Consider the following 23,687-nt stretch of genomic DNA (forward strand, 5'->3'; position numbering starts at 1 on the left):
ACATCGGCGGCCCGACCGAGCCGACACCGCACTAAGCCCCGCGGAGATGCGGCCCAACTCCGGCAGTCACCTGCAGTCACCTGATTGCCCCGGACTGCAGTTCTCCAGCCCGATCTTATATTACATGTCATTGCTCCCTTGGATCATCTCTCCTCTCTTGCACTTTTCTTCAGTTCAATTCAGCTTAATTTAGTCAATTCAATCCAAGTGATTGAACTTTTTCATATTCCATCCATCATGGCCTCCAAGACCCTGCCTCAGACCCTGCCTCGTGCCCTGCGTCTGTCCGCCCGCGTGGCCGTCCCTCGTCGGACTCTGGTCACTGCTGCCCGGGCTCGTCCTGTGGCTGCTGCGACTGCTGTGCGTAGCCCGGTGGTGGTGCCTGTCCGCGGAGTCAAGTCGATTGACTTTGCCGGCACCAAGGAGACCGTCTACGGTGGGTTTCATCGGAACTAGTTTTCAATTCTACCGCTGACTCAAATAGAGCGTGAGGACTGGCCTCGCGAGAAACTCCAGGAGTACTTCAAGAACGACACCCTCGCCCTCATCGGCTACGGTTCCCAGGGCCACGGCCAGGGTCTGAACCTGCGTGACAACGGCCTGAACGTCATCGTCGGTGTCCGCAAGGACGGTGCCTCGTGGAAGGAGGCCGTCCAGGATGGCTGGATTCCCGGCAAGAACCTGTTCGACGTGACCACCGCCATCGAGAAGGGCACCATCATCATGAACCTGCTCTCCGACGCCGCCCAGTCCGAGACCTGGCCCACGATCAAGCCCCTCCTGACCAAGGGCAAGACCCTGTACTTCTCGCACGGGTTCTCGCCTGTCTTCAAGGACCTCACCAAGGTCGACGTGCCCAAGGACATTGACGTCATCCTCGTCGCCCCCAAGGGCTCCGGTCGTACTGTGCGCTCGCTCTTCCGCGAGGGCCGTGGTATCAACTCGTCGATTGCCGTGTACCAGGATGTCACCGGCAAGGCCAAGGAGAAGGCCATTGCCATGGGTGTCGCTGTTGGATCAGGCTACCTGTACGAGACGACGTTCGAGAAGGAGGTCTACTCCGACCTGTACGGCGAGCGTGGCTGCCTGATGGGCGCTATTCACGGCATGTTCCTGGCACAGTACGAGGTGCTGCGTGAGCGCGGTCACTCGCCGTCGGAGGCTTTCAACGAGACCGTCGAGGAGGCCACGCAGTCGCTATACCCGCTGATCGGCGCCAACGGCATGGACTGGATGTACGCGGCCTGCTCGACGACCGCCCGGCGGGGCGCCATCGACTGGGCGCCGAAGTTCAAGGACGTGCTCAAGCCGGTGTTCAACGAGCTGTACGACAGCGTCAAGGACGGCAAGGAGACGAAGCGGGCGTTGGAGTACAACTCGCAGAAGGACTACCGGGAGCGCTACGAGCAGGAGATGGAGGACATTCGCAATTTGGAGATCTGGCGGGCTGGGAAGGCAGTGAGGTAGGTATCCCAGTCATCAAGCTGGTTTAACGATGATGCTGACGGTTGTAGATCTCTCCGCCCTGAGAACCAGAAATAAGCCCCCTTTTCTTTTCTTTCGTTTCTTTTCCTTTTTTGTTCAGTTATGTAATGTAGATACGTGATGAATGAAAAGTTTGTCGTTTGTTTGTTAGGATGCTATTTAGCACTGGATGCTACGGATGCTACTGGATGCTACTTTGCTGTTGTTTTGTCTCGGAGGCATGCCGCATGAGAATGATGATATGGCTATCAAGATAGGATACCTAGGTAGGTAACTTGGCGCAAGTGCGGGGAATCCATATCTTCTCGGATATGTCGCCGAAATCCGCAATTTCCATCCATCATTAGTAGACAGTCCCCGCCCAGCTAACACATCGATTAATTACTTCAATTCAATGTCGAACTCATCCTAACGCTTTCTTTTTTTTTTTCTAATACCATCTCTTCCCTCTGTTCTCCTGTATATATTCCACCCAACACACTCCATACGGGGAAAAAAAAAACGAAAATGACCGACCCAAAAAACCACCTCCCCCTCACCCGCGCCAACATCCATGCCGCCCACGCCCGGATATCATCCTACATCCACCGGACACCCCTCCTAACTTGCCGCACACTGGACCGGATCGCGTCGACAGCACAAGACCCCGCTGATCTGGTAGGCACGCCGTTCGAGGGGCAGACGCCCGCGAGGCCGAAATTCCGGTTCTACTTCAAGTGCGAGAATTTGCAGCGGATAGGCGCGTTTAAGCCTAGGGGCGCGTTTCATGCTGTCCTGAGACTGCTGGAGGAAAGAGGGGAGGAGGAGGTTAGGAGGAGGGGGGTTGTTACGCATAGTTCTGGTAGGGATACCCCCCTAACTAGCTCCCTGGGTAGATGGACATGTTCTGCATTCTACAGGATTCATTTATGCCAATTGCTCGATGAATTGACCGCTTGCTAATTCTTTCTCCTAGGAAACCACGCCCAAGCCCTCGCCCTCGCGGCCTCCACCCTCTCCATCCCCGCCTACATCATCATGCCGTCAATCAGCACACCCTCCAAAATCGCATCGACGCAGGCACTGGGCGCAAAAGTCATTTTCAGCGGCTCGACCAGTACCGAGCGAGAGGCCGTCACGGAGCGCGTGCAGGCAGAGACGGGCGCCATTTTCGTGCCCCCCTACGACCATCCGGATATTATCTTGGGTCAGGGCACAGTGGGGTTGGAGTTGGAGGAGCAGTATATCCAGTTGAAGAGGGAGGAAGCTGCTCAGGCTGGTGCTACTCTTGATGAGGAGGAACCAGCCCTCGACGCCGTCTTCACGCCCATCGGCGGAGGAGGTCTCAACGCCGGCGTCGCGACGTACTTCTCCAGCACAGAGGAACATAAAAAGAAAAAGAAGACGAAAGTGTTCGGCGCAGAACCCTCCTTCGAAGGTGCCGATGACTGTCGGCGCGGTCTAGCAGCAGGATCTCGCATCGAGACCGTCTCGTCGAAGACTATCGCCGATGGCCTGCGCACGCCTGTGGGCGTCCACAATTGGGCGGTGATTTCCGACCCGAACAAGGTCGCGGGCGTGTACGCCGTTAGCGACGAGCAGATCAAGAAGGCGATGCGGCTGGTGCTGGAGCGGATGAAAGTGGTCGTCGAGCCGAGCGCCGTTGTTGGGCTGGCGGTGTGTCTGTTCGATGAGGAGTTTCGGCGATTAGTGGAAAAGGAAGGGGGAGAGAAAGGATGGGATGTTGGTATCGTTTTTAGTGGAGGGAATACGACGGTAGAGGCGATTGCGAGTATGTTTGGGAGTAAGTAGGTAGGTCGGCATTGGCTTGGGGATGGTTGATATAGGTATATATGGGTGGATGTGATGTATATACACACTTGTACAAGGACAAGAGGATGTATAAAGGCAAGACACAGTACGAAACGATGGTTACGACGTGATGATACCTGAATGGATGAAACGATGACAAAGTATTGTGTCGTGATATGCATCGAATTCGTATCGTCAGGACGAACAGAATGGTATCGATTATCCCTAGGTATACTGGGGCTACTATCTATGATATACAAAGCGCCCAGGTTACACCATGAGAACTAAATCTAGTTCTCGAATCACTCCTCCATAAACACACCCTCTCTTCTCACCCAGAACGGAAACCCCCCTCGCTCCGGCATCCGATTCAACGCATTGAGCACACTCAACGGCCACTCCTCCCTCCCCCACGGATCCACCCAGGCGGAAAACTTCCCTCTCTGAACGACCTCCTGTCGGATGGGCGCATCTCGCTCGGCCTCTGCCACGGTCGTCTCGGGCCCAAACTGCCGCACGGCGTCGCGCTGGACGACGATGCGTAGGGTCGGAAAGCTGCCCCACGAGGGAGGCAGATGCGGTCGAAAGGACGGCGGGCCGGTAGATAATGCTGCGTAGGGAGTGGACGAAGATGACGACGAAGCAACCCGCGAGATACCCCAGGTCGTGTAGACGATGGCACAGTCAAAACACGTCTGTAGACGACGCAGCTCGGCGACCAGCTTGCCGTACAGCACCGTCAGGTGGAAACTCCGGTTCTGCTCGCGGTCGCGCGCAATCTCCGCCGGGTTGCGTCCAATGTCCTCGGTGCGTGCGACCTCGTCGCGTAGACGGTCTTGCCAGTAGAAGGCGCTGGCGCTGTCGAGCAGGATAGCATGCAAGGGCCGTACCGCGGATACGTGTCGGGTGAGGTCGAACAGATAGCCATCGAGGGTTTGCAGGGTGGAGAGCAGAGCCGACGACGACTGGGGGCGGAAGACGTGGACATGTTGGAGGGCATCGTGCAGAAGAGAGGCGAGATCAGTATGGTTATCTTTCCCCTGTATCTTCTCTGGCCTGTCTGCTGTCGCTGCTTCTGCTGCTGCTTCTTGTGATAGGTGTTTGATCTTCTGTCGAACAATGCCCGCCGCGACCTCCCACAGTCGATCAGCATCGAATCTTCCATCCGAGTCGAGCAGGACAACTGCCGCTTCTCGACCTCCTAAATGAAGTCCGCGATACGTCGATGGCAGGACGGCAATAACAGCAAGATAATAGAGCAGCTGGGTCTTGCCCGCACCGGAGGATAGGCTAGATATTTCCAGCACAGGCAGTCTCTTCTGCTTCTGACTGCGATTGTGGGCTGGTCTTGTAGCTGGTTCCGCTGGACGATCATGATGCTGAGCTGTTGCATCTTCAGCTTCTCCTTCGGGAGGGCGCGGCTGAGCAGGAGCTGTAGTGGTCTTCCCCCTGTCGAGGAAAGTACCAAGCAGGTCATCGAGCCGCTTCACCCCAAGATAGGAGGCATGGTCTTCTGCTTCTGAACTCTGAAGATACTGATCTCGCAGGTCATGGAGGAGCTGCATGCAGTAGATATTATACTCTGGTCAGCACTGATGGTCGAGAACAATGGTTCAGGAATAGTAGCGAAACACCAATATGACTCATTAATAACATTCCACATATAATTCAAGGAATAAGAGGATCTACTCACCTCATCCAGTCTCTCCTCGTGCACCTCCCCCAGCAGTCTCTCCCCAAGTGCGGCGGCACTCATGCCTCTCCCTCATTATTTAGATGCATTCAAGCAGAGTTTTTTTCCCCACAATTGATATCTATGTTTCTCTAACAGCACGAGTTGTGTTGGAGTGTATGCACTTGGGTTGGTACAGTACCTTCGATTTTGATAGGATAGTAGTAGATTGATAGTGATAGGTCGTGCTATCGGAGATCGGTCCCTCCTCCGCTGCGGAACGGAACTTCGACGGCTAGAAGTTAACTCATGAGACCAAGTTCGAACGTCACGAGAGAACTTGCTTTAACAACACAATCAATCCAATCCAATTCAATCAACCAGATCAATCCCATAATACAATCTACAATATACCGAATCAATTGAGAGTGAGCAAAAGGGGAAAAAAAAAACAACAGCCAAAGCCTTCAGAAGAAAGACAACCAAATGGCCCCCCTTGTCCCTGTCTTCTCAACCACCGACCTCCCCGACCGCGTACAGATCGTGCACAGCGGCTTCAAGGAGAAGCGACGTAAAGGCGACCCGATCGACCTCAACAAGTGCGCTTTGCTCGAGATGGTGCAGTACTCGTGCAATCCGCCGTCGCAGGGGATTCAGCCTCCTGGCGTGGTGAAGTGTGAGCCTGTTGTGAGGCTGTTTCGGAGGTGAGTACACCGGTAGAAACCTTTTATTTTTTTTGACTGTTTTGCTTTTGCTTGATGATGTGGTGATTTATATTATATGTGCTGATTGAACGATATCTACGCAGATGCGCCGGCGGCCTAACGGTCGAAACGACAGCTTGGGAACGGACGAAAGAATCGGAATCACAGCCGACGACGGCAAAAAGCAGCGGTAGCAAGCAATAGCAAGCAAAACCAAGACCACAACTGCGACAGAAAATAATGCTCAGCACTCGGCACAAAAGCAACAAGCAGGTCGATAACGCACGGGCAGGTCCTGGCTCTTTCTACGTATAAGAGACAGTCAGATTGTCTGATTTTTGATTGTATTTTTATTTTGGTCATGCATTGGGAGGCGTTAGTGGGTAGGAGTTCTGGGTTGGAAAAAAAGAAGATAGACAGACGACGGGATTATTGGATTGATATTTCTTTTTCAGCATGGACCAGTCGCATGTTAAAGAGGACATTATGGAATTGTTATCTCTTCCACTCCTGTACAGTAGTATATACATTGAACAACAACCCGGGTATCTCGCAATTTAACAATAAAAATGTCAACCCACAAACGCCTGACCTAACCAACTCCACTGCCTGACGATCCTTATACCTTAAATGCATGCATACGGCAAGTTTATGTACTCACCCAGCGCTCTACCCTCGCCAGAGCAGCATCCTTCGTCTCAACCGCTTTCGCCTCAACCACTTTTTCCGTCTTCCTCGGCCCCGTCGCGGTCTTCCGCCAGAACCCCCTCTCGCAGTTGACAATCGGCCCCAATTCAATATTGGCAAACGGCGATTTCAACTGTTTCTGCGCCGCGCCGCCATCGACCTCCATCGGCTGAGGCTGAGGCTGAGGATCAGAAATGCCCACTGCGTTGTTGTTCTTCTGCGCCGCCTTCTTGGCCAACCCCCGGACCGTCTTCTCAAACATGCTCTCCATGCTCTCATGCTTCCGACCCCACAGGCGCTTCTCGCGGGGCCCGGCACCAGCCGCCTGCGTATCTCTGAAAGCAGCGCGGGCCAGCTTGCGCAAGGCCTCCTCTCCGTGCCGGCCGTCCTCCGTCGCGCGTTCTCGGATCTTACGGGGATCCAGTTCCCGTTCCGTGAAGACGGGAGTGTAACGATAGGTGTGTTTGCTGGGGAATTGCGGGAAATGAGGAGGGATGTACTTGCTGCGCACGCGATCGTCCTCGCCGCTGAGAACCGGGTCGAGAACAGGCATGCCAGCAAAGGCGTCAAAGGGATCCTGTTCTTCGGGAGGAGGACTTGGTAGCAGCGTTGGTGTCGGGGCGACCATACTCAGCGGTTTGAGGTGAGGAGTTAGGTCGTCGAAGCTGATAAAGGACCTGCGCAGCGCGTGCTCAAAGTCCTGCGGGATAGGCTGGATCCGGCGACAGGCGGACATAGTCTGCCGCACAAGAGAGGCAAAGTGGAGGATGACTAGCAGTTGTCAGTCTTGTCTTCAAGAAAATATCCTTGTCAACCAGCGTACACTCCTCCGTAGCATTGCGGAGACTGTCCAACGCCACGGGCTCCGCGAGGTCGAATCCAGTTTCTTTCAGCACCTGCCCGATGGCACGGTTCATCAGATGGGTGACGGTCGCATCGTCCGGGATGGCAGGCTCGCGCAGGCCTGGCTGCACGGGGATCTGGAGTCGATGGTGGTGATGATACGGCCGTTTCAGACGTTTCGCGGCGGGCTCCCCTGATGAAGACAACGAAGATGATGACCGCTTGATGGGAGGATCTGGAGATGGTATGGTCGATGCCATACCGTTTTGCTGCATGGTGAGGAGCGCTGGTTGAGTCGACAGAAAGGTTACCTACCTAGGTAGCTTGTTGATGCGCGAGTTGTCCGTCATGCACGGGAAACGTGTAGTCACGTGATTATTTAGGTGCGACCTTAAGTGTCAATTGATCCAGTCAAGTAATTCGAAGAGAAATTCTGTACTGTAATTTCCAGTGATAGTTTAAGTATTCCATTAGAATAGATGTCTCCGTATTTACCCAGACCGCTTGCTATCAGTTCAACTTCTACATGCAAGCTCCAAGCAAGGTGACTACTGCCTCAGGCATCAACTCGCCTCACGCCACCCGGTGATTTCCGGCTAAGCCCAGTCCGGCCACGCTTGGCGATCGCATCACCCAACGTCAAGTCCGCTCGCTCTTCCATCTTACACGATCTCACCCGCCAGACCTCTGCAGACCATCTTATCTACGACTCTCTCGATCAATTGCTTCCGTCCTGCGCCGCAATGGCTTCCGCACTTCCTCCTATCACTGGCGTAAGTAGCCCTGTCAAGTCCTGCTGCTACGTTTGTCGTATCTAATCTGCTTCCTTCTTCCTTGCTCGGACTTCATTGAGCTTCAATCAATGGAATTTGACTTGACTTGTGAATTTCTCCATGCTAATTTATTGCCACGCAGATGCTCCGCCGGGGCCTTGTCCTGGACCTTAGCACCTCTATTGGTGAGTCGACACCATCCCAGCTGCCTGAAATGAGATGAGAAGACAACCCTCGATGGAAATGGAAAGCGAGGCGACGATACAATCCAATTCAGTGTCAATCAAGGCCGGATTTCCCGGAACCGCATCTCCGGCCATGAATTGGCAGGGAAAGGAGGGGGAAAAAGATGGCTGGAGTCAATTCGTGTGCTGTGCTGTGGTGTATTGCAGAATGATCATACTGACAAGTCAATTCAATCTACACAGGTCTGGGAACCACCTTCGGCTACCTGTGGTGGTACGGTACGTATAAACAAAAGCAAAAAGCAAAGACCTAGCCCGACTGTCGTCTACCAGACACTGCAGTCCCTTTCGTTTTACCACTCAAACAGCTCTTCCAAATCCTCCAGACAGAAGATCCTTCTTACGCAACGCTAATTGCTCCTATCTATATATACAGGCTTCCACCTCCCTCGCGTCCGGGCCCGTGACAACTTCTACTCTCGCCTCGAGAACGAGCGCGCTCGCGGCCAGGCATAAATCCGTCAATCAACCCAAATGAATCGATAAACCAAGTTTTCCCTTCTCTCTTACACTCCGTCCGCACGGACCCCCGATAGACAAGAAAGAAACAATGAATTGTCGGGAATGAGAAACTAGCCTTGTGCTGCAGCTAGCGGAGGGATGAATGAAGGGGTGGAAACGAAGACACTGTGTCTGTATATAAGAAAACAAAAAACAAAAACGCACTTTCGTCGAAGAATTTCCTTTGTTGTTCATTTCTTACTCTCTCTTTCTCTCTCTGCCTCTCTATCCTAAGACCTACTATTTATCAGCGCCTAGGGGTTCTAGGCTATTATATACATCGTGATCTTACCCACGAATTAAGCAAGTACCGTACCCGAAAACAAAGGAAAAAAGGAGATGGAAGCTGATCGGCCACATCGATTTTTTTTTCTGGGCTTTAAAATCACCCTTTTTCCCCCCTCTCGTCTTCTTGATACATTTCTAATAATCATCACTGTTCAGTCAGCGTCTCGTTTCCGTTGACAATATCTTAAAAAAATAAAGCACGTAGCAGGGACAGCATAGAAAACAGGGAAAAAAAGAAATAAATAAATAATAGTGATCATAGTAGAAAATATTCTTAACAGTATGTATATATATGATTTTCATCGTTCCATTCCCTGTCTTTCCCTATCTTCCATGTCATATAATGATAATGATAATGCTCCCTAGGTAGGTAGGTATCCTTCCTATTCAACCAAACATGGATAGCATAGCTAGGTAGATAGATAGATAGATAGATAGATCCGTAAGTCAAAGAATTTCCTTTATTTGTTTATTGTGTATTACCTTCTCATTCTCTCTTCCTTTAAGTAACTCCTCTCTCTCTATCTCTCTCCTAGTAAGTAGTCTTACTATTAAAAAAAAAAGAACTAAGCAAGCACATAGCAGGGAAAATATCGCATTAAAAAGACGTCATCGCGATCATAATAATAGAAGGTATTATTGTTAACAGTATATATGTCTCATCATGCCATTCCATGCCATGTCTTCAATGTCATGTCATATCATATAATGCTAGGTAGGTATCTTGTCTTATCCTTCCTATTCAACCAAACCAAACATGTGTAATGGGTAGGTAGATAGATAGATCAGTAAGTAAGTCTGTCTATCTATCTGCCTGTCTCTCTCTCTCTCTCTCTCTCTCTGTGTGTGTGTGTGTGTGTCTATATGTGAAGGAGGAAAAAATAATAAAAGGAAGAAATGAAACCAATGCACCAGATTCCTTTCCACAGGAAATTAAAAAAAATAAAAAAGAACACAAGAAAACAAGAAAAAGCAAGCAAGCAAGGCAAAGTATAATAGATAGATAGGATGGATAGATAGATAGGTAACTGCATTGCCCATTCACTCATCCCTTTTCTCTTCCCCGTTCTTTCTTTTCTTTCCCTTGTCGTTTTCTTTTTCTCTTCTCTTCTGTTCTCTTCGCTTCGCTCTCTTCCTTCCTTCCTTCTTCCCTTCTCAGGATCAAAAACAGGCAAAATGATAAGCAATCGCATGCTAGATAAATGGGAAGAGATGGAGAAAAAAAAAGCATTCATTGACACCGCTACAGCGGGCTCATCAAGTGTATCAAGTTCAGGTCCTGTCTTCTTTCCCACAGAGCAATCCAATCCAATCAAACTATGTAATGTATGCACTCTTCTCTATCGAAGCACACGCTCGTACTGTATCCCTCGGATGGTACCGCCAGCCATCGCGGTTCGCACGTTGCGCTTGAAGCCTTCCCTGTTCGTTCGCAGGTCTTCTGCTGCTTCCTTGTTGAGGGGGTCGGAGGCGTTGGGTTCGAGGAAGAGGAACTACAGAGAAAACAAAAATTAGCGCTGTTCCTGAGAAGTAAAACATCAAACGTGAAATGTATCTGGACGTAAAACGCACCTGCATCCCCACAATAACAGCATTCAGATTCAACACCGGCTTCCAGTCCTCCCGCAGGATATTCAAGCACACGTTCCCCTCGAGGTCGATATTCGGATGGTAGATCTTCTGCGTGCACTTGACCTTGGGCGGGTCGTGGGGGAAGTTCTGGTTGATGGAGAAGGTGAAGTGGAAGGAGCCGCCTTTGTACATGCCCTCGTCCGGCTCGATGGTGAGGGTGAAGTTGAGGATGTCGTCTGGGTTAGGGAAGTGCATTTTCATCGTGCTTCCTAGGGAGAGTTCTTGTAGGTCTGTTTACATATACCCGAGGACATATCAATGTCAAGTTCGACATGACGGTGGATGTGATGTGAGACACACCTCTCTGCACCCGCAGCTGGGCTGCAGTGACCTTCTTCTTCTTTGCTCCTCCTCCCTCGGCATTCTCTGCCTGCTGCTGCTTCTGCTTCTGTATGTAGAAACAACAGTCAGTCCGATGCCTATCAAACGAGAATCCAAGACAAGCGGCAGGCAAAGGACCGCACCATCGACCATATCTTCAACATCTTGCCTTCACACCTCCGCCCCGCGAGGTCTGTACTATCTTATACTATTTCCAGTAGTCGTGGCAACGTGATGTCTGCGTCGTGGGGAAGATGAGCAGGAGAAGCTGCGGGGTTATCGGGGCACGCGATAGGTAATCGTCTCTTCTGGCGTGGCAAGGACAGTTCGTCAGTGGGACCAAGAGGGAGAGAGAGAGAATAGGAAAATCGACGATGATCGGGCTGCAGAAGTCTTCTGGAAAAGGTCTCGAGAATTGTGCTTGCGCAAGAAACAGCCGCTGTTATGGCAAATGGCGGCGGCAAGTTGTTTTGGCCGATAAGATCTTATCCAGTCTGCTGACTGATCCGCGGACCAACGAAAACCCCCCAAGTCAGTCGCCACGGCTGTATGCACGCTAAGGAATCCGCAAGGATACCTAACCATGTAGAAATCTACGAACTGGATTACACGATGCAAAGAAACTGTATATCTGCCATTCAAATTCAAACTCTAGCGCCATTATCTCACTCACGCTCCAGGAACTAAGTCTGCAAGTAAGTCTGCAATCGGCAGTGACATCGCCTCTTGCTTCGCCAATATCAACTGATAATCAATAAATCAACAAACAAAATCAACAACAAAAGGGAAAAAAAAATGACCAGAAGATAAACATCGCAGGGGGAATCTACAGTAGACTACATGGTCAGAAGGATGGGAATTAAAAGGTTATGCCTTTTCCGGAAAACAGCGCCAACGGAGCCACCGCCATCCACAGCCAGCTGCAAGCAGCAACCCCAGCTTTGCACAAGCACGATCACGATCACGATCACGATCACCGCCGGGCGAAGCAGCACATCAAACCAGTGTGGCCCAAGAACCAACACGCGCCGGTGAATCGAATCAGCGCCAGAGCCGCCGTTGCCCACAGCAGGGCCTGGAAGAAGTGCGAGGTTCGGGTCGTGGCTTGAGACTGCGAAATCGGTCAGTTCTGTAGCTAAAAGTCAAAGAGAGGGAGGAACTTACAGTGAAACCGAACTTATCCACTGCCTCACTAGTAATACACACAGCCAAAAGAGCGTTACTGAAGATCCAAAACGTCACCAGCTTGGTACGGAAGCTCTTGTACGAGTCCTCCAGACTGCGCTCGTCCTTTTCCTCCGGCGGAACAAACGGGGTCAACGCGCGCTTCACAGTCGCCTCGAACGCACTGTCGATATCGGCCTGAGGCTTATCGATTTCTTCGATAACCGCACCCTTGCCGTCGGCTTCCTTCTTGGTCTGCGCGGAGGGAAGAGCGTCGGCCTTGTCGGCACCCTTGGTACCCCAGGAGACATCGTGCCAGTTGCTGAATGCGTACACGTTGAGAATGTTGATGTAGGACGACATAATCAAGAGATAGGCCGGGAACGAAGTGAACATGTGCCACGGGTCCATGTACATGAAAGAGGCGACGAAGTAGAGACCAAAGGTGGCAACCAACGCGATAATAATAATACCGGCTCCAGAGGACGAGAAGAAGGATTTGAGGAATGCGCCCACGCCATGGGAGGTGTCGAAATCCATCGGAGCAGATCCGCTGAAGGCGTGCACGACCAGGTACATAGAAAGAATCACAATATAGAACTGAACGATACCGAAGAAGCAGAAAGACATGATATACGAGTGTTTTGAACTATGCAACATCAGCATGTCGGCAAACACCGCGAGAGACCCCAGTCCAGTTGGAACTTACCCTTTCGGACGATTACCCAAAGCCAGAATGAACTGAAGCAGGAGGAACCCGAGATACATGTATTTAATGATGGTATTAATGATGGGAGTGGCTGTATTGCCGAAGGGAAAAGCCTTGTTGTTGTTGGACGTGCCAGGAGTGCCGACCAGATCCATAATGACAGACGTAGTAAGCCAGTAAGACGCTGACAATGGTTAGCAGCCCGATTTCAGTAAGCGGGGAGGTTATCTTACCAAGAGCAAACCAGGTCAGAATCAGCTGGAAGGTGTTGTACAACATCTGGATATGGAAGAAGAACATGCGAATGATGTTGTGACCACTCTTGTACATCCGCCCAAAGTGCATAAGCGAATAGATACTGGCGGCAAACGAACCGTTCAGCCAACGACGACGCTGCGAGATGAACTCGGCGGCACCTTCGGGCACGTCGGTTTCGGCCTTTGACGCCTTGACGTAGGACAGATGCCACTTGGAGCCGGCTTTGGCGACCAATTCGAAACACAGAATACGGTCTTCGGCCAAGAACATGTTCTTCTTGAAGATGTTCATGCCCTCGATACCCTTCTTACCCAGCTGCTTCGACAGGGTGTGGTCACCGTGGAAATACTGCTCCAAGGGTCGACCCATAATGGCGCGGAATCGGTAGGCCGAGAAGGCACCGGGCAACACACTGACGTATCCGAACGCACTCTCCAGCGGCTTGTCGAGAATGTTACTGATCTTGTACTCGAAGTTTTGGGCCGCCACCAGCGGGTTGGTCAAGTTCTTCCATCCTTTGCCCAACATGGCGTGGATCTCACCACAAGCACCGCCAAGATCCTTGTCGTTATAGAATGCTTCCCACAGAGCCAGGAGAGACTTGGGACCGGGCTTGGTACCGGCGTCGAGCAGAATGCACACCTCGGGGTTGAGAATCCGGCCGAAGGCGTTGAAGAGCCATCGGTGGGAGTTGATCTTTTTGCTGTTCTTTTGCTTCAAACAGAAGATCATCTGGACCGGGGGGAGAGTGCTGGGTCCATCATCGGTTGGACGAATCAATTGCTGGCTAGGAGTCACCGACAGCTGGGTGGTATACTCGAACTGCATCCGAAGTTAGTTAGTGATGTGTTGTATAATCCCCCGTTTGGGAAGAACTACTGACAATGTGGGCGACCGTCTCTTTCCCATCAACGTCTTTCTTCATGACACCGTCCTGGTAAATACCGATAGTGGCAAGGACATCAAGAGTGTCCTTATCACAAGGATCGATACCGTCAAAGACGAGACACACGACAATCTTCTGCCACGCGGGTCCACCCTTGTTCCAGAATTCGGATTTCTTCAGATTGACAATGTCACGGATATTCTGCATGACACCGTGCAGGGTTCGAGCCGTCAGCATTTTGTCTTCATTGTAGTAGGTAATGGCGATCAGCAGCTCCGTGTGACGGTTGTACATTGCCGGTCGGAGGTTGTATCCATTTTGCAGCGTGAATTCGTTAGGATCACAGGTGGCAGCCGTATCTTTTAGAGTACTGGTCAGCTACCGGGGGAAAGCATCATCTGGGAGATCTCGACCGGAATCAACCTACAGCGCATGTGGGTGAATTCCTCACTTCCTCCCTCCAGATCGTTCCGGTACTTGGCCTGGATGGCATTCTGGATGGCACTGGGAACAGGATAGTCGACGCTCAGGACGGAACCCTGAACCAGTTTGACCTTTCTCGTGGCATAGCGACGCAGATTGCCCCCACCGCCAGGAGCCTGTCTCTGTTTCCACGCCTCGGTGGACGACGTCTCGCTCCGCGCGTAGGGCGATGCCACACGGCCCGGCACGCCAAAGGCGGTAGCAGGGTTTTCCGTGTTGTTCCCGGAATACGTGGAACCAGAAGTGTTGTAGGGATCATGGTATCCATTCCCGGCCGAATCGGTCGCGTAGGATTCGGTCAAACTGTACCTGGACACAGGACGCATGGGAGACTGCGAGCGGCTGTTAGGATCATCGAACGGTCCATTGAAGGGACCCTGGTTCAACAGCGATTTGGACGCTTCATCGTCTTCCCGGCCGTACTGTGGGGGAAAAGCGAACATATTGTCAGCATGGTTTTGAACAAAGTGTCAGGGTATCACTCAGCCGTACGCCTGAACCAGACATGTCATTAAGGCGATGGCTCTCTTCGTACGGTGAGCCAGAGCCCTGGTAGGCCATGTTGTTTTGAGAGGACTCGGTGAAGTCCTGAACGCGTGTGGAACGAGAAGGAACAGTAAAAATACAAAATCAGTAGAAAATGAATAATGCAGTGGATCGGGTCGGTAGTTATAAGGAGCGAAGGAGAAAGGCTTAACAGGAGTCAGCTGAGACACGAAGGCGCAGCGTACGGGAGGAGCCTCCAGGGCTGAAAGTTGGCCGACCCGAATGGCAGAGTCCAACGACCGACTCTGTTTTCTCCTACGATGGAAAGGATAGAAGAATAAGAATAAAGCTCGATGGACGAGAAAAAGGACGATGGGAAAGAGAAAGGAAAGGAAGGACGGAAGGGACAGGGTGGAAAGGAAAGAAAGAAATTCCAGAAGAGATTGTACGGGTCGGGGCCGGTTAGGCGGTGGTTTTGCTGGCAAGACGGAGGGTAGGGAGTCCAGCCGCAGTCTCACGTTAGGTGCATAATAATATGGAGGCCGCAACGCACGCACGCTCTCCCATTGTCCCTCTGGGGTTAAGCCAATTGCTCCCTGTGGCTTGGCTCAGTGACTTAGTTAGAGCTAATGTGACTATTTACAGACACGCCAGCAACGACCCAACCCAGCCCATACCAGAGTAACTATCGTACAGTATGGAGTACATCCAGACTGGCAGAGAACGGAGTAATTTTGAAGAGTAAAGGGGGAAAATAGGAGGCAGGAATAGTTGGTGGAGGCACGTCAAGAGATCGACTGTAGAAAACTAGATAGAGCGTATGATCAGTGCATGCATACTTGGGCGGTGCTGGTGTTACTGTCACAATCCGAGGTATTCTCTTGACTGCCATCGCCACCAACCTTCTCAAGAGATCAGATAAAAATCACCGTAGTAATCACAATACAACATCGCAGGCGTTTACTCTGATCTATCCTCTGCAGAAAATGCTTATGTCTTGACTGCGCCTCAGATGATCGTCGGACGGTCTGAAACCTTACTATCAGGCTACCAGCCTACATACGGTCTATGCGTCTGTGCAGAAAACGATTCCCTAATTAAGACTCTCGAATTAATAAAGAAGAGAAGCCGCTCCTCTACGGAGTACTCCGTACAATACGCCTCCTGTTAACTACATACTGCACAGAGAGTAACTACGGAGTAAGTGCCGACTCCTGCCAGCAGCTGAAACACGCCCCAGGGGGAGGGGCTGTCCTAGACTCTTAGCCTCTTAACTGTTTTGGGGTTCCATGGGCCATGCCATCCCATATCCATACCGATCGCCCTCGACGCCCCTCCCACGATCATTTATTTGGCCATGGTACGGGTACGGAGTAGCTTAACTAACGGCTGGTAAACGACGAACTCGATCGAGTACGCGGCCGGAACCCGACCCAAGATCTGCTTGTCATGGGGTCTAGAAATAATAAATACAGTCTTCTTTTTGAGTGACCGACTACCCACCTAAACTGTGGGAAGTGGATAGACTGTGCCGCATTCCATTCCATCCAAGTCGCTTGCTGATGCGTGCAACGGCAGCGTTCCATACAGAGTAGGTAATGCATGCACTCCTTGATATCAATCTCTCTTTAATTTTTTGTGTGTGTGTGTGTGTGGAAAAAGAAAAGAAGGTTCGACGCGTCGGCCAGTGACCCGTCCTGCGAGGCTACAGGCTACTAGTGCTTGACCAGATGGCTAGTAGATGACCTAGATCAACCTAAGAATAATAATAACTTAATACTCCGTAAGTCCATCTGCATCAAGGCTTGATTGATGGCGAAGTCTCAAAAAAAGAAAAAAAATAATAATCAAGCAGTCCTAAATATAGCCATGACAGAGGCTAAAGCCACCATTTGGACTGATCGGTACTCGGGATCCCTAACGGTTCCGAGGGCGTTAATTAGCCTAGGGACCAGCCAAGGGACACGGTGGAGCCTTCTCATTTTCACCTGACCGGTTCGATGAGCGCCCTGGACCGACCTGGCAGGGTCTGATTGGGTCCATCCTTGTTCCTCTGGACACTGGGCCGTGTGACTGGTCGAGATTTCTCTTTCTTTCCCCACTTGTCATTTTCCAAGAATCCAAGAATAGCGCCCGTTCGCTATCTTCATTGGCTGACCGTGGTGGATGCCCGCCAATGCCGGGATCCATGAAACCGTCGGTGTGGCTGAGCCTGGCCCAATCATCGATCTAGTCTGCATCCTGCGAGTCCTCGCCAGAAAGGGCAAGAACGACCATCCCAGCCAGATTTCCAAGATACCTGCAAGTAATGTGTTATTTACTGACTCGTGAATTTCCAAGCTAGAGATACAAATACCTGCAAGTCATGTGGTCCTGACTCATGGATTTGCAACATCTCTAGCATTTCCAATGATGCCATTTTGGACTATGCCAGTACTCCATCGCATTCTGTTTTGATGGGAAAGAAAGAATAATCTAGTTGGCACTGCTAAACATACTGGAAGTATTCAATCTATCCAGTTCCTCTGGATCAATCCTGCAACCTATCACAATGCGATTCATATGGTGATGGAGACGATGATCTCATCGCAGATCCACCATATCTATACCCCAGACCTCTACCTGGGTATTGTGTTGAACCCTCCATGGAAGAGCTTCACATTCTGTCATGATCTTCAGAGTGATAATCTGCGGGACTGCCTATGTCATACAGGTCAGGAATCATAGCACGGAGAATTTCCTGGAGATTCACCGATATGTAGTTTATATAGTAGGTGCTAAGACATGCACTTTGCCGAGACATTGACTGAACAGGTTTCATTCACTGTGCAAGACCAGTACTCAATGCAATATAAAAATGTCCCTCTTCCCCCCTCTACCCCTGCTCCACTCCCCTCTGTCCCTTCTCTTGTTTTTCTCCTCATAGCCAAAGACTCATTCCTCAAATTTCCATTTTCTGGACCACTTCCTTCAATATATATAATACTTCCTCCAGTATCATAACAGACTGCAGACACTATAACCAACCGTCGTAACCATCAGGATCATTTTATAATATATCATCTTGACAGAATTAATCGAAGCACATGATCCACTGCCAAGTCAGATCCCTCAACCGCCATATCGCTCTTTTCGTGTTATCCAATTCTGCGCGGCATACTCGAATGCCTCACAGCGACGGAAAACGGCTGCCTTTTGGCAGTGATCGAACCTCCCATGCCACAGCTAACATCCAGATATTCATCATTCAATCGCCAATATTCTCCATGCAACAGGCCAGTGAGCGAGATTGATGAGCTGGACTGTCTGGCAGAAATGGAAGTCCGAGCCACGGGGTAGGAACGGTCAGTTCGCGTTATGCCAGATTCTCCATGTACTACAACATGGCGCAGAAGGTCACTTTCTGATGGGCAGTATACCCAAGATATGTGTCTGCAACCTATCAGACTTGCTATTCGGCTGGCATGAAAGTCATCTGTGCTGACTGCCAGATTCGTTCGAATGGGCCGTCGTTCGTTTTCACGGACTACCTATATATGTGTATAGCAGCCAAAGATACAGAAAACCGCACACAGGTTGCTATATACCAACGAGGAATAGGGACCACTGAGGCATCGGCAGAATCCCATCTTTACAGAACTCGTTGATTGTTTCGACCAAAGTATTGGACAAGGCTAGCTTCACTCATGAGCCAGAGAACAGTTTATAGGCAATTCCAGATTCATGCACTCCATCCTCCGGACTGCATGGCCTTAGTACAGACGGTACTACGGTTGCCCGGCACATCCTATTCACTACATTCACGGCCGAACCCGAAGTAACGAGCTCGAGGAGAGGGAGACTGCTGCGGAACGCCCAGATCTGCCTCCTCGTGGATCTCAGTCTACTCAATGTCCCCGAAGCCGGGTACTACTCGTGGTGGCACGCCTCCTCAGACTCCTTGCGGAACTCACACATCTCGCAGCAGTCCAAAGCAAACGTCCTACGGAGAGAATCGTCTGCTCGCACACCACAACCGGATACCCATCTTCACCTTTGAATGGCATCTTGCCACTGCTCTGGACGACTATGGTGCGTCGAATACCAAAACCGCGGACTGCCTCATGTGAGGTTCATGGCATCCAATACCTTCACGAGGTTACCCATGTCGAGGGAGAAAAGGTTTTCCTCCTCACCGTCAACTACCTTAACAGGGTACGTGAGCTCGCGCGTGGTCTCGGTGACCTCGAGCCCACGCAAAGGAGCTATTACCTGCGCTTCTCCAGGTACATACTGAGGCTACATGCATCTTTGCCGCTGAGCACTATAGTGCTAGCGCAGTCACCTTACAATAGGGACATTATACCCGGAGATGGCCTCGGCAATGTCCTATGATGAGAGTCTTACGAAGGGCACATTCCAAGAAATACCAGCCACTGTGGAGGTACTAGCGAGTGACATCTCTCGCACTTGCGGCTGTGACTTCAGTGTACCGCTGGAGTGGCTTAGGGACAGCTGGAAATACATAGACTGTGGCGTTCTAGTTACCAACGTAAGGTCAATAACCCCCGAAAACAGCCCGGAGTCAGACAGAGAAGCTGCAAGGCTTCTAGTGCTTCTCAAGGCCGCCATAGAGTTGTCTGCGGGATACGGGGTGAGGACAGTGACCCTGTATGCGCTCGGGAGATCCGCTGCGGACTTTGGAGACAAGCTCAGATCTTGCGTGGACACTACGCTGGTAAAGGTCACAGTGAAAACAGCGCCTCACCCAGCGTCCGTGGCAAGGCATCACAGCGACCTGAGGTCGCCCGAGTGTACACTTGGCAGACCCGCTTTCTGTCGCGGCTTATACAACCTAATCATGTCCAGTAAGAAATCGCAAGACAAGGCAAGGGAGAGTGCTAAGGAGCGCGACAGACAGCTCCTGGCGAAGGACCTCAACTCCCTCAGTGTAAACTCGCAGAGGGTGGCCGAGAGTTTCGCAGAGTACGTATCGCTGTTGGAGAGGGATCCGGACAGCGACGTTATACCCAAGCAAGCAGCGCTCCAGATACTGAAGACAGCATCGGAGTGTCTTATAGAGGTCTCCGTAGCATCACGTAACATTTCAGCCTTTGTCAACCTCTCGTTCCCAGGCAACGCTTCGAGGGCTGTCTCGTCTGCGGTGACGAAGGAGCCCCCTCTTGTCCTCACGCGTCGAGCCCGGAGAGGTAAGGAGTGTCAGTTCCCCGTTGCACTCCTTGCGTTCCATTGTTTATACTAGCAAGCCCCTGATTGCTAAAACTGGATAATACCTCAAACGGTATTCTGATTTCTAACCTGTTGGCTAATTAGCTGGACTGCTATTTAGCAGATCAAAACCTTTAATCACCGCCACGTTGTCTTCAACTCAAGACTTCGGCAAAATGGAAGCAAGCTTTGCAATGCCCAAAACCTCTGGAAAGCGGAATTCTACAGTGTTGGTTCTCCTGCCTGAATTATCGCGCACATACTGCTCCTCCTGTTCCTTTTTTTACTCTCCAAATCTTGATTTTATATCAAACCAGCTTACCAACAAAGCATCTTCAGCAAAAAAAAAGGCCGCAAAGACAGCGTCGGACATCCAAGGCCTTAATATCGTTTCTGCGCAATGAGAATGGCATCTTCTTTGCAGAAAAGCAGGGTCAGGGAAATCAACGATGATGGAATTTCTCTTCCGGGACAGACGGGTCCGGCAGGACTGGAAATATATATGGGCGGGCGACAAGAACGGTGTACGACGCAGCATCGTACTTTCCTTCGATCTCCAGCAGAGGTAGTCACCAAGGCGAGCCTACGGAGATATCAAGTTGGCAAATCTATCGAATCGGGAGTTTATCAAGTTCATGCACGGACCAATATCATACGTACGCAGCGGTAATGCTGTCGAAAATGGATCTTACACTGAATAAAGCGAATTTTATTGATGCTGGTATCTCGCAAGCCAGTGAATTGACCAAGAGATTCCGGTTTCTGCGGCAGACCTACGGCAAATAAACAGTCAACCTGAACGTGATCATCATCAACGGGTGAATCCACAAGGCGTCGTACTTGCTTCGTTTCCAAATCGAGCGCGGCTGTGGAAGCTGCTACCTGGATCAGATATCCGGGGAGGATTTACCAGGCTAAGGGCGGATACAGAACCTCTCGGATGAGGAAGCTTTCCATGATGCTATACGAGAGCAACTTGAGTTCAGATACAGCTGGCTCATCCTGAACGCCAACTCTGGCAGAAAGAGAGGCAATGACTGAGGAAGATGTCGTTACCTTTACTGCTCCATCTGTCCCAGCCTCGATACCTGATGATGGATTATACGCACCTCGGACTCTACTCATCCTTATGCGTTTTGGAGAGATCTCGGTACATTATCTATCGCCATCCCAGGAATCAGTCCACTGCCATTAAGCAGCAGCTAAAGAAGCAGCATGGTGTCCTGACTTGGTCGCTAGGACCATCCAACAGGCCCCCACTGTTGATCGACTCTCTCAGTTGGATTGCTGCTAGTATCCTCAAGCTAGATGAGGTCGAGAAGATGCAGCGCCTGTCAGAAGACATACGGACTACCCGTACCAATGGTAGCATGTCTCTTGCGATAAACGCGTGAGATCACTTGAGGTTCATTTCTCTTTATCGCACTCTGAGTCTTCGGGTTATCCAAGACTCCCTCGCTAGGGCTCTCCAGCATTAGGAGATTGGGTTCTCCATCTCCTTGCCTTCGAACGGTCGGAAAATCCACTATTCATCCACAATTGATCCATAATCGATACGATATACGGACTACCCGTACCAAAAACGGTTCAGACTAGTCTGGATGCTTAATCCAGATGAGATCAAGTCAGTCCCAGACAGTCTTTGTGAGTCTATTCTTTTAGTTTTATATTTATGATTCTGATTGTTTTAGATGATCGACTCAATCCGACCGTGAATCATGTTACATATCTACGGGCATAGGACTGATAGCCAGTCCCTCAGCGGCATTAACGAGCTCCATTCTTCCTGGATATTGAGGTCAGTCTAGCAGATTCAGGCCTTGAAAGCGTGCTGAAAACACGCTCTGATCGGCGGACCAGTACCGCCATCACGGTGATGAGACAAATTGGTGCGACAAAGTAGTTGACAGGATAATCGACATGGACCCGCTTGGATCAGGATGAATGGTTCAGCTCGAAGAATTGGTCAGACTTTGCAGTCACACCGACGGTACTCGATTTGTTCATGAGTGAGGTGCTGAAGGAGCTGTAGCTGGCATCTGAAACGCCACCGTCCAGAATTGGCATATTTTCTTGCTGAACGTCCGGCACATGTTCCCGAGGAGCCTTGGATATTCTACTCCACGACTCATGGAGATGCCTAGGTACGGGGAATTAATGACTTTTGTTCTGACTGATCTTAGCCCGGTTCTTTGATGAACCGTCGGTCATCAGATCGACAAATGGACAAAAAACATATAACACGATTTGAATATCACAAAAGCCAATGTACGGGTAAGAAAAACTCACAAGGTCAACACGCTTATTCATCACCAGGGGTATGACGAACATATCCGTAAACCAGGAGGCTAGAGAAAAAGACGCGTCCAGCAGACAACAAGCAAGCGAAGTTATCGTCGACTTCGAGCAAAGGATGTTTGAACGACTTGGAATTCCTCGATGACACTGAGGTTCACAACGACGTGGAGTAATGCGGAAGCAATTGACTGCATCAGGAACATCTCGCCTCTCATTCAACCTTAGCAAATGTCATATACAATACCACTGGCCCTGGCGACGTGGCTAGTGGAAATGTTCCTGAATCGAATCCTCGAGACATTTTCAAATCGACATATCTCTATATATCAGCTCCGCAATATCCGTTGAACAACGCCATCAACAGGACAGGCCGTTTGGTTTAATTCCTCCGACAACAGTGCTTTGTACTCGTGACTGCTTTCACCGTGGAGCAAGCAACCTGGAGACTGCTGGAGAAACTAAGCGAGAGCATTCGCGGGGAGCTGCCGGAAGATGTTGTCCGCGAGGAAACCGGCCTGAAATAAATCTGCACAAAGTTGGTTGCTCCTGGACGTCATAAAGCCTGCATTAAACGCCAACACACCATTCCAAGCTATAATCAAAAATAAAAAAATAAAAATAAAAAAAAACGCTGAATTGCATCCAGACTCGCTAATACAATGCTACAAGGACAAAATTGTCGAACGTCCAGACTATTAGTAACGAAAGGACCGGCCAGAGTCAAACTTCGCTCATGTGCTGCGCTATCCTCAAGCCCTGCAAAGCTTGAGCTTGAAATACAGTACAATTCGACAATGATGACGACGGATACGCCAAGGTGATCTCGCCGACAGTTGTTCGCAATACGTTCACGGGCCCCATTATTGCGCCAGAGGATGATGAACGTCTATATCCGGCTGATCGCCTCGATGATCACGAAGACCCCAATGACACGGAATAAGAGTCTGATAGCGACGAAGAGGAAAATCCGTCTGATTTGCCTCCTCCATCTACTCGCTACTAGCCAACTGAGATGAAAAGAATCCATTATACCAGGCAGTCAGCCAACCAATAGCCAACAATGTGCTTCGTCCCAATCCATTCATCCTCCTCGTCATCGATCTCCATCAATCAGAAAAACCATCAGCGACAGCAGAATCTAATCTAGTCGCTGACATCTACCTCTGGGAAGAAAAGAGGAAGGGCGACAAAATATAATAAGATAAAACTGATCTGGTCTGAGCTTTGTTCAAGACTTAACTCAGTCGGTTCGT

The 23,687-nt window shown here is 50.5% G+C and overlaps 9 protein-coding genes across 9 annotated transcripts; 5 read left to right on the plus strand and 4 right to left on the minus strand.

Moving 5' to 3' along the window:
• Positions 1 to 237: 237 nt before the first annotated feature.
• VTN77DRAFT_8331 (uncharacterized protein) lies at positions 238 to 1,542 on the plus strand (the record flags this gene model as incomplete). The annotated part of the gene is made up of 3 exons (XM_069424818.1): positions 238 to 436; positions 485 to 1,463; positions 1,515 to 1,542. The coding sequence occupies 3 exons, from the start codon at positions 238 to 240 to the stop codon at positions 1,540 to 1,542; spliced, it is 1,206 nt and encodes a 401-aa protein (XP_069274745.1).
• A 450-nt stretch (positions 1,543 to 1,992) lies between these two features.
• Positions 1,993 to 3,276, plus strand: VTN77DRAFT_8332 (uncharacterized protein; the record flags this gene model as incomplete). Its single annotated transcript, XM_069424819.1, has 2 exons — positions 1,993 to 2,326; positions 2,441 to 3,276. The coding sequence occupies 2 exons, from the start codon at positions 1,993 to 1,995 to the stop codon at positions 3,274 to 3,276; spliced, it is 1,170 nt and encodes a 389-aa protein (XP_069274746.1).
• Positions 3,277 to 3,578: 302 nt separating this feature from the next.
• On the minus strand, positions 3,579 to 5,032 carry VTN77DRAFT_8333 (uncharacterized protein; the record flags this gene model as incomplete). Its single annotated transcript, XM_069424820.1, has 2 exons — positions 3,579 to 4,835; positions 4,970 to 5,032. 2 exons carry the CDS (start codon positions 5,030 to 5,032, stop codon positions 3,579 to 3,581), a joined length of 1,320 nt encoding a protein of 439 aa, XP_069274747.1.
• A 402-nt stretch (positions 5,033 to 5,434) lies between these two features.
• VTN77DRAFT_8334 (uncharacterized protein) lies at positions 5,435 to 5,856 on the plus strand (the record flags this gene model as incomplete). Its single annotated transcript, XM_069424821.1, has 2 exons — positions 5,435 to 5,652; positions 5,757 to 5,856. The coding sequence occupies 2 exons, from the start codon at positions 5,435 to 5,437 to the stop codon at positions 5,854 to 5,856; spliced, it is 318 nt and encodes a 105-aa protein (XP_069274748.1).
• Positions 5,857 to 6,301: 445 nt separating this feature from the next.
• On the minus strand, positions 6,302 to 7,457 carry VTN77DRAFT_8335 (uncharacterized protein; the record flags this gene model as incomplete). Its single annotated transcript, XM_069424822.1, has 2 exons — positions 6,302 to 7,110; positions 7,163 to 7,457. 2 exons carry the CDS (start codon positions 7,455 to 7,457, stop codon positions 6,302 to 6,304), a joined length of 1,104 nt encoding a protein of 367 aa, XP_069274749.1.
• Positions 7,458 to 7,925: 468 nt separating this feature from the next.
• Positions 7,926 to 8,656, plus strand: VTN77DRAFT_8336 (uncharacterized protein; the record flags this gene model as incomplete). Its single annotated transcript, XM_069424823.1, has 4 exons — positions 7,926 to 7,955; positions 8,098 to 8,140; positions 8,384 to 8,419; positions 8,577 to 8,656. 4 exons carry the CDS (start codon positions 7,926 to 7,928, stop codon positions 8,654 to 8,656), a joined length of 189 nt encoding a protein of 62 aa, XP_069274750.1.
• A 1,673-nt stretch (positions 8,657 to 10,329) lies between these two features.
• VTN77DRAFT_8337 (uncharacterized protein) lies at positions 10,330 to 11,106 on the minus strand (the record flags this gene model as incomplete). Its single annotated transcript, XM_069424824.1, has 4 exons — positions 10,330 to 10,482; positions 10,562 to 10,851; positions 10,922 to 11,009; positions 11,086 to 11,106. The coding sequence occupies 4 exons, from the start codon at positions 11,104 to 11,106 to the stop codon at positions 10,330 to 10,332; spliced, it is 552 nt and encodes a 183-aa protein (XP_069274751.1).
• Positions 11,107 to 11,915: 809 nt separating this feature from the next.
• On the minus strand, positions 11,916 to 15,003 carry VTN77DRAFT_8338 (uncharacterized protein; the record flags this gene model as incomplete). The annotated part of the gene is made up of 7 exons (XM_069424825.1): positions 11,916 to 12,053; positions 12,107 to 12,755; positions 12,816 to 12,999; positions 13,049 to 13,895; positions 13,957 to 14,318; positions 14,387 to 14,864; positions 14,935 to 15,003. 7 exons carry the CDS (start codon positions 15,001 to 15,003, stop codon positions 11,916 to 11,918), a joined length of 2,727 nt encoding a protein of 908 aa, XP_069274752.1.
• A 4,276-nt stretch (positions 15,004 to 19,279) lies between these two features.
• On the plus strand, positions 19,280 to 20,170 carry VTN77DRAFT_8339 (uncharacterized protein; the record flags this gene model as incomplete). The annotated part of the gene is made up of 1 exon (XM_069424826.1): positions 19,280 to 20,170. One exon carries the CDS (start codon positions 19,280 to 19,282, stop codon positions 20,168 to 20,170), a length of 891 nt encoding a protein of 296 aa, XP_069274753.1.
• Between the last annotated feature and the right edge of the window lie 3,517 nt (positions 20,171 to 23,687).

Source organism: Rasamsonia byssochlamydoides (assembly GCF_041956645.1).
Source record: "Rasamsonia byssochlamydoides strain NRRL 3658 unplaced genomic scaffold VTN77scaffold_70, whole genome shotgun sequence".
NCBI classification, from domain to species: Eukaryota; Fungi; Ascomycota; class Eurotiomycetes; order Eurotiales; family Trichocomaceae; genus Rasamsonia; species Rasamsonia byssochlamydoides.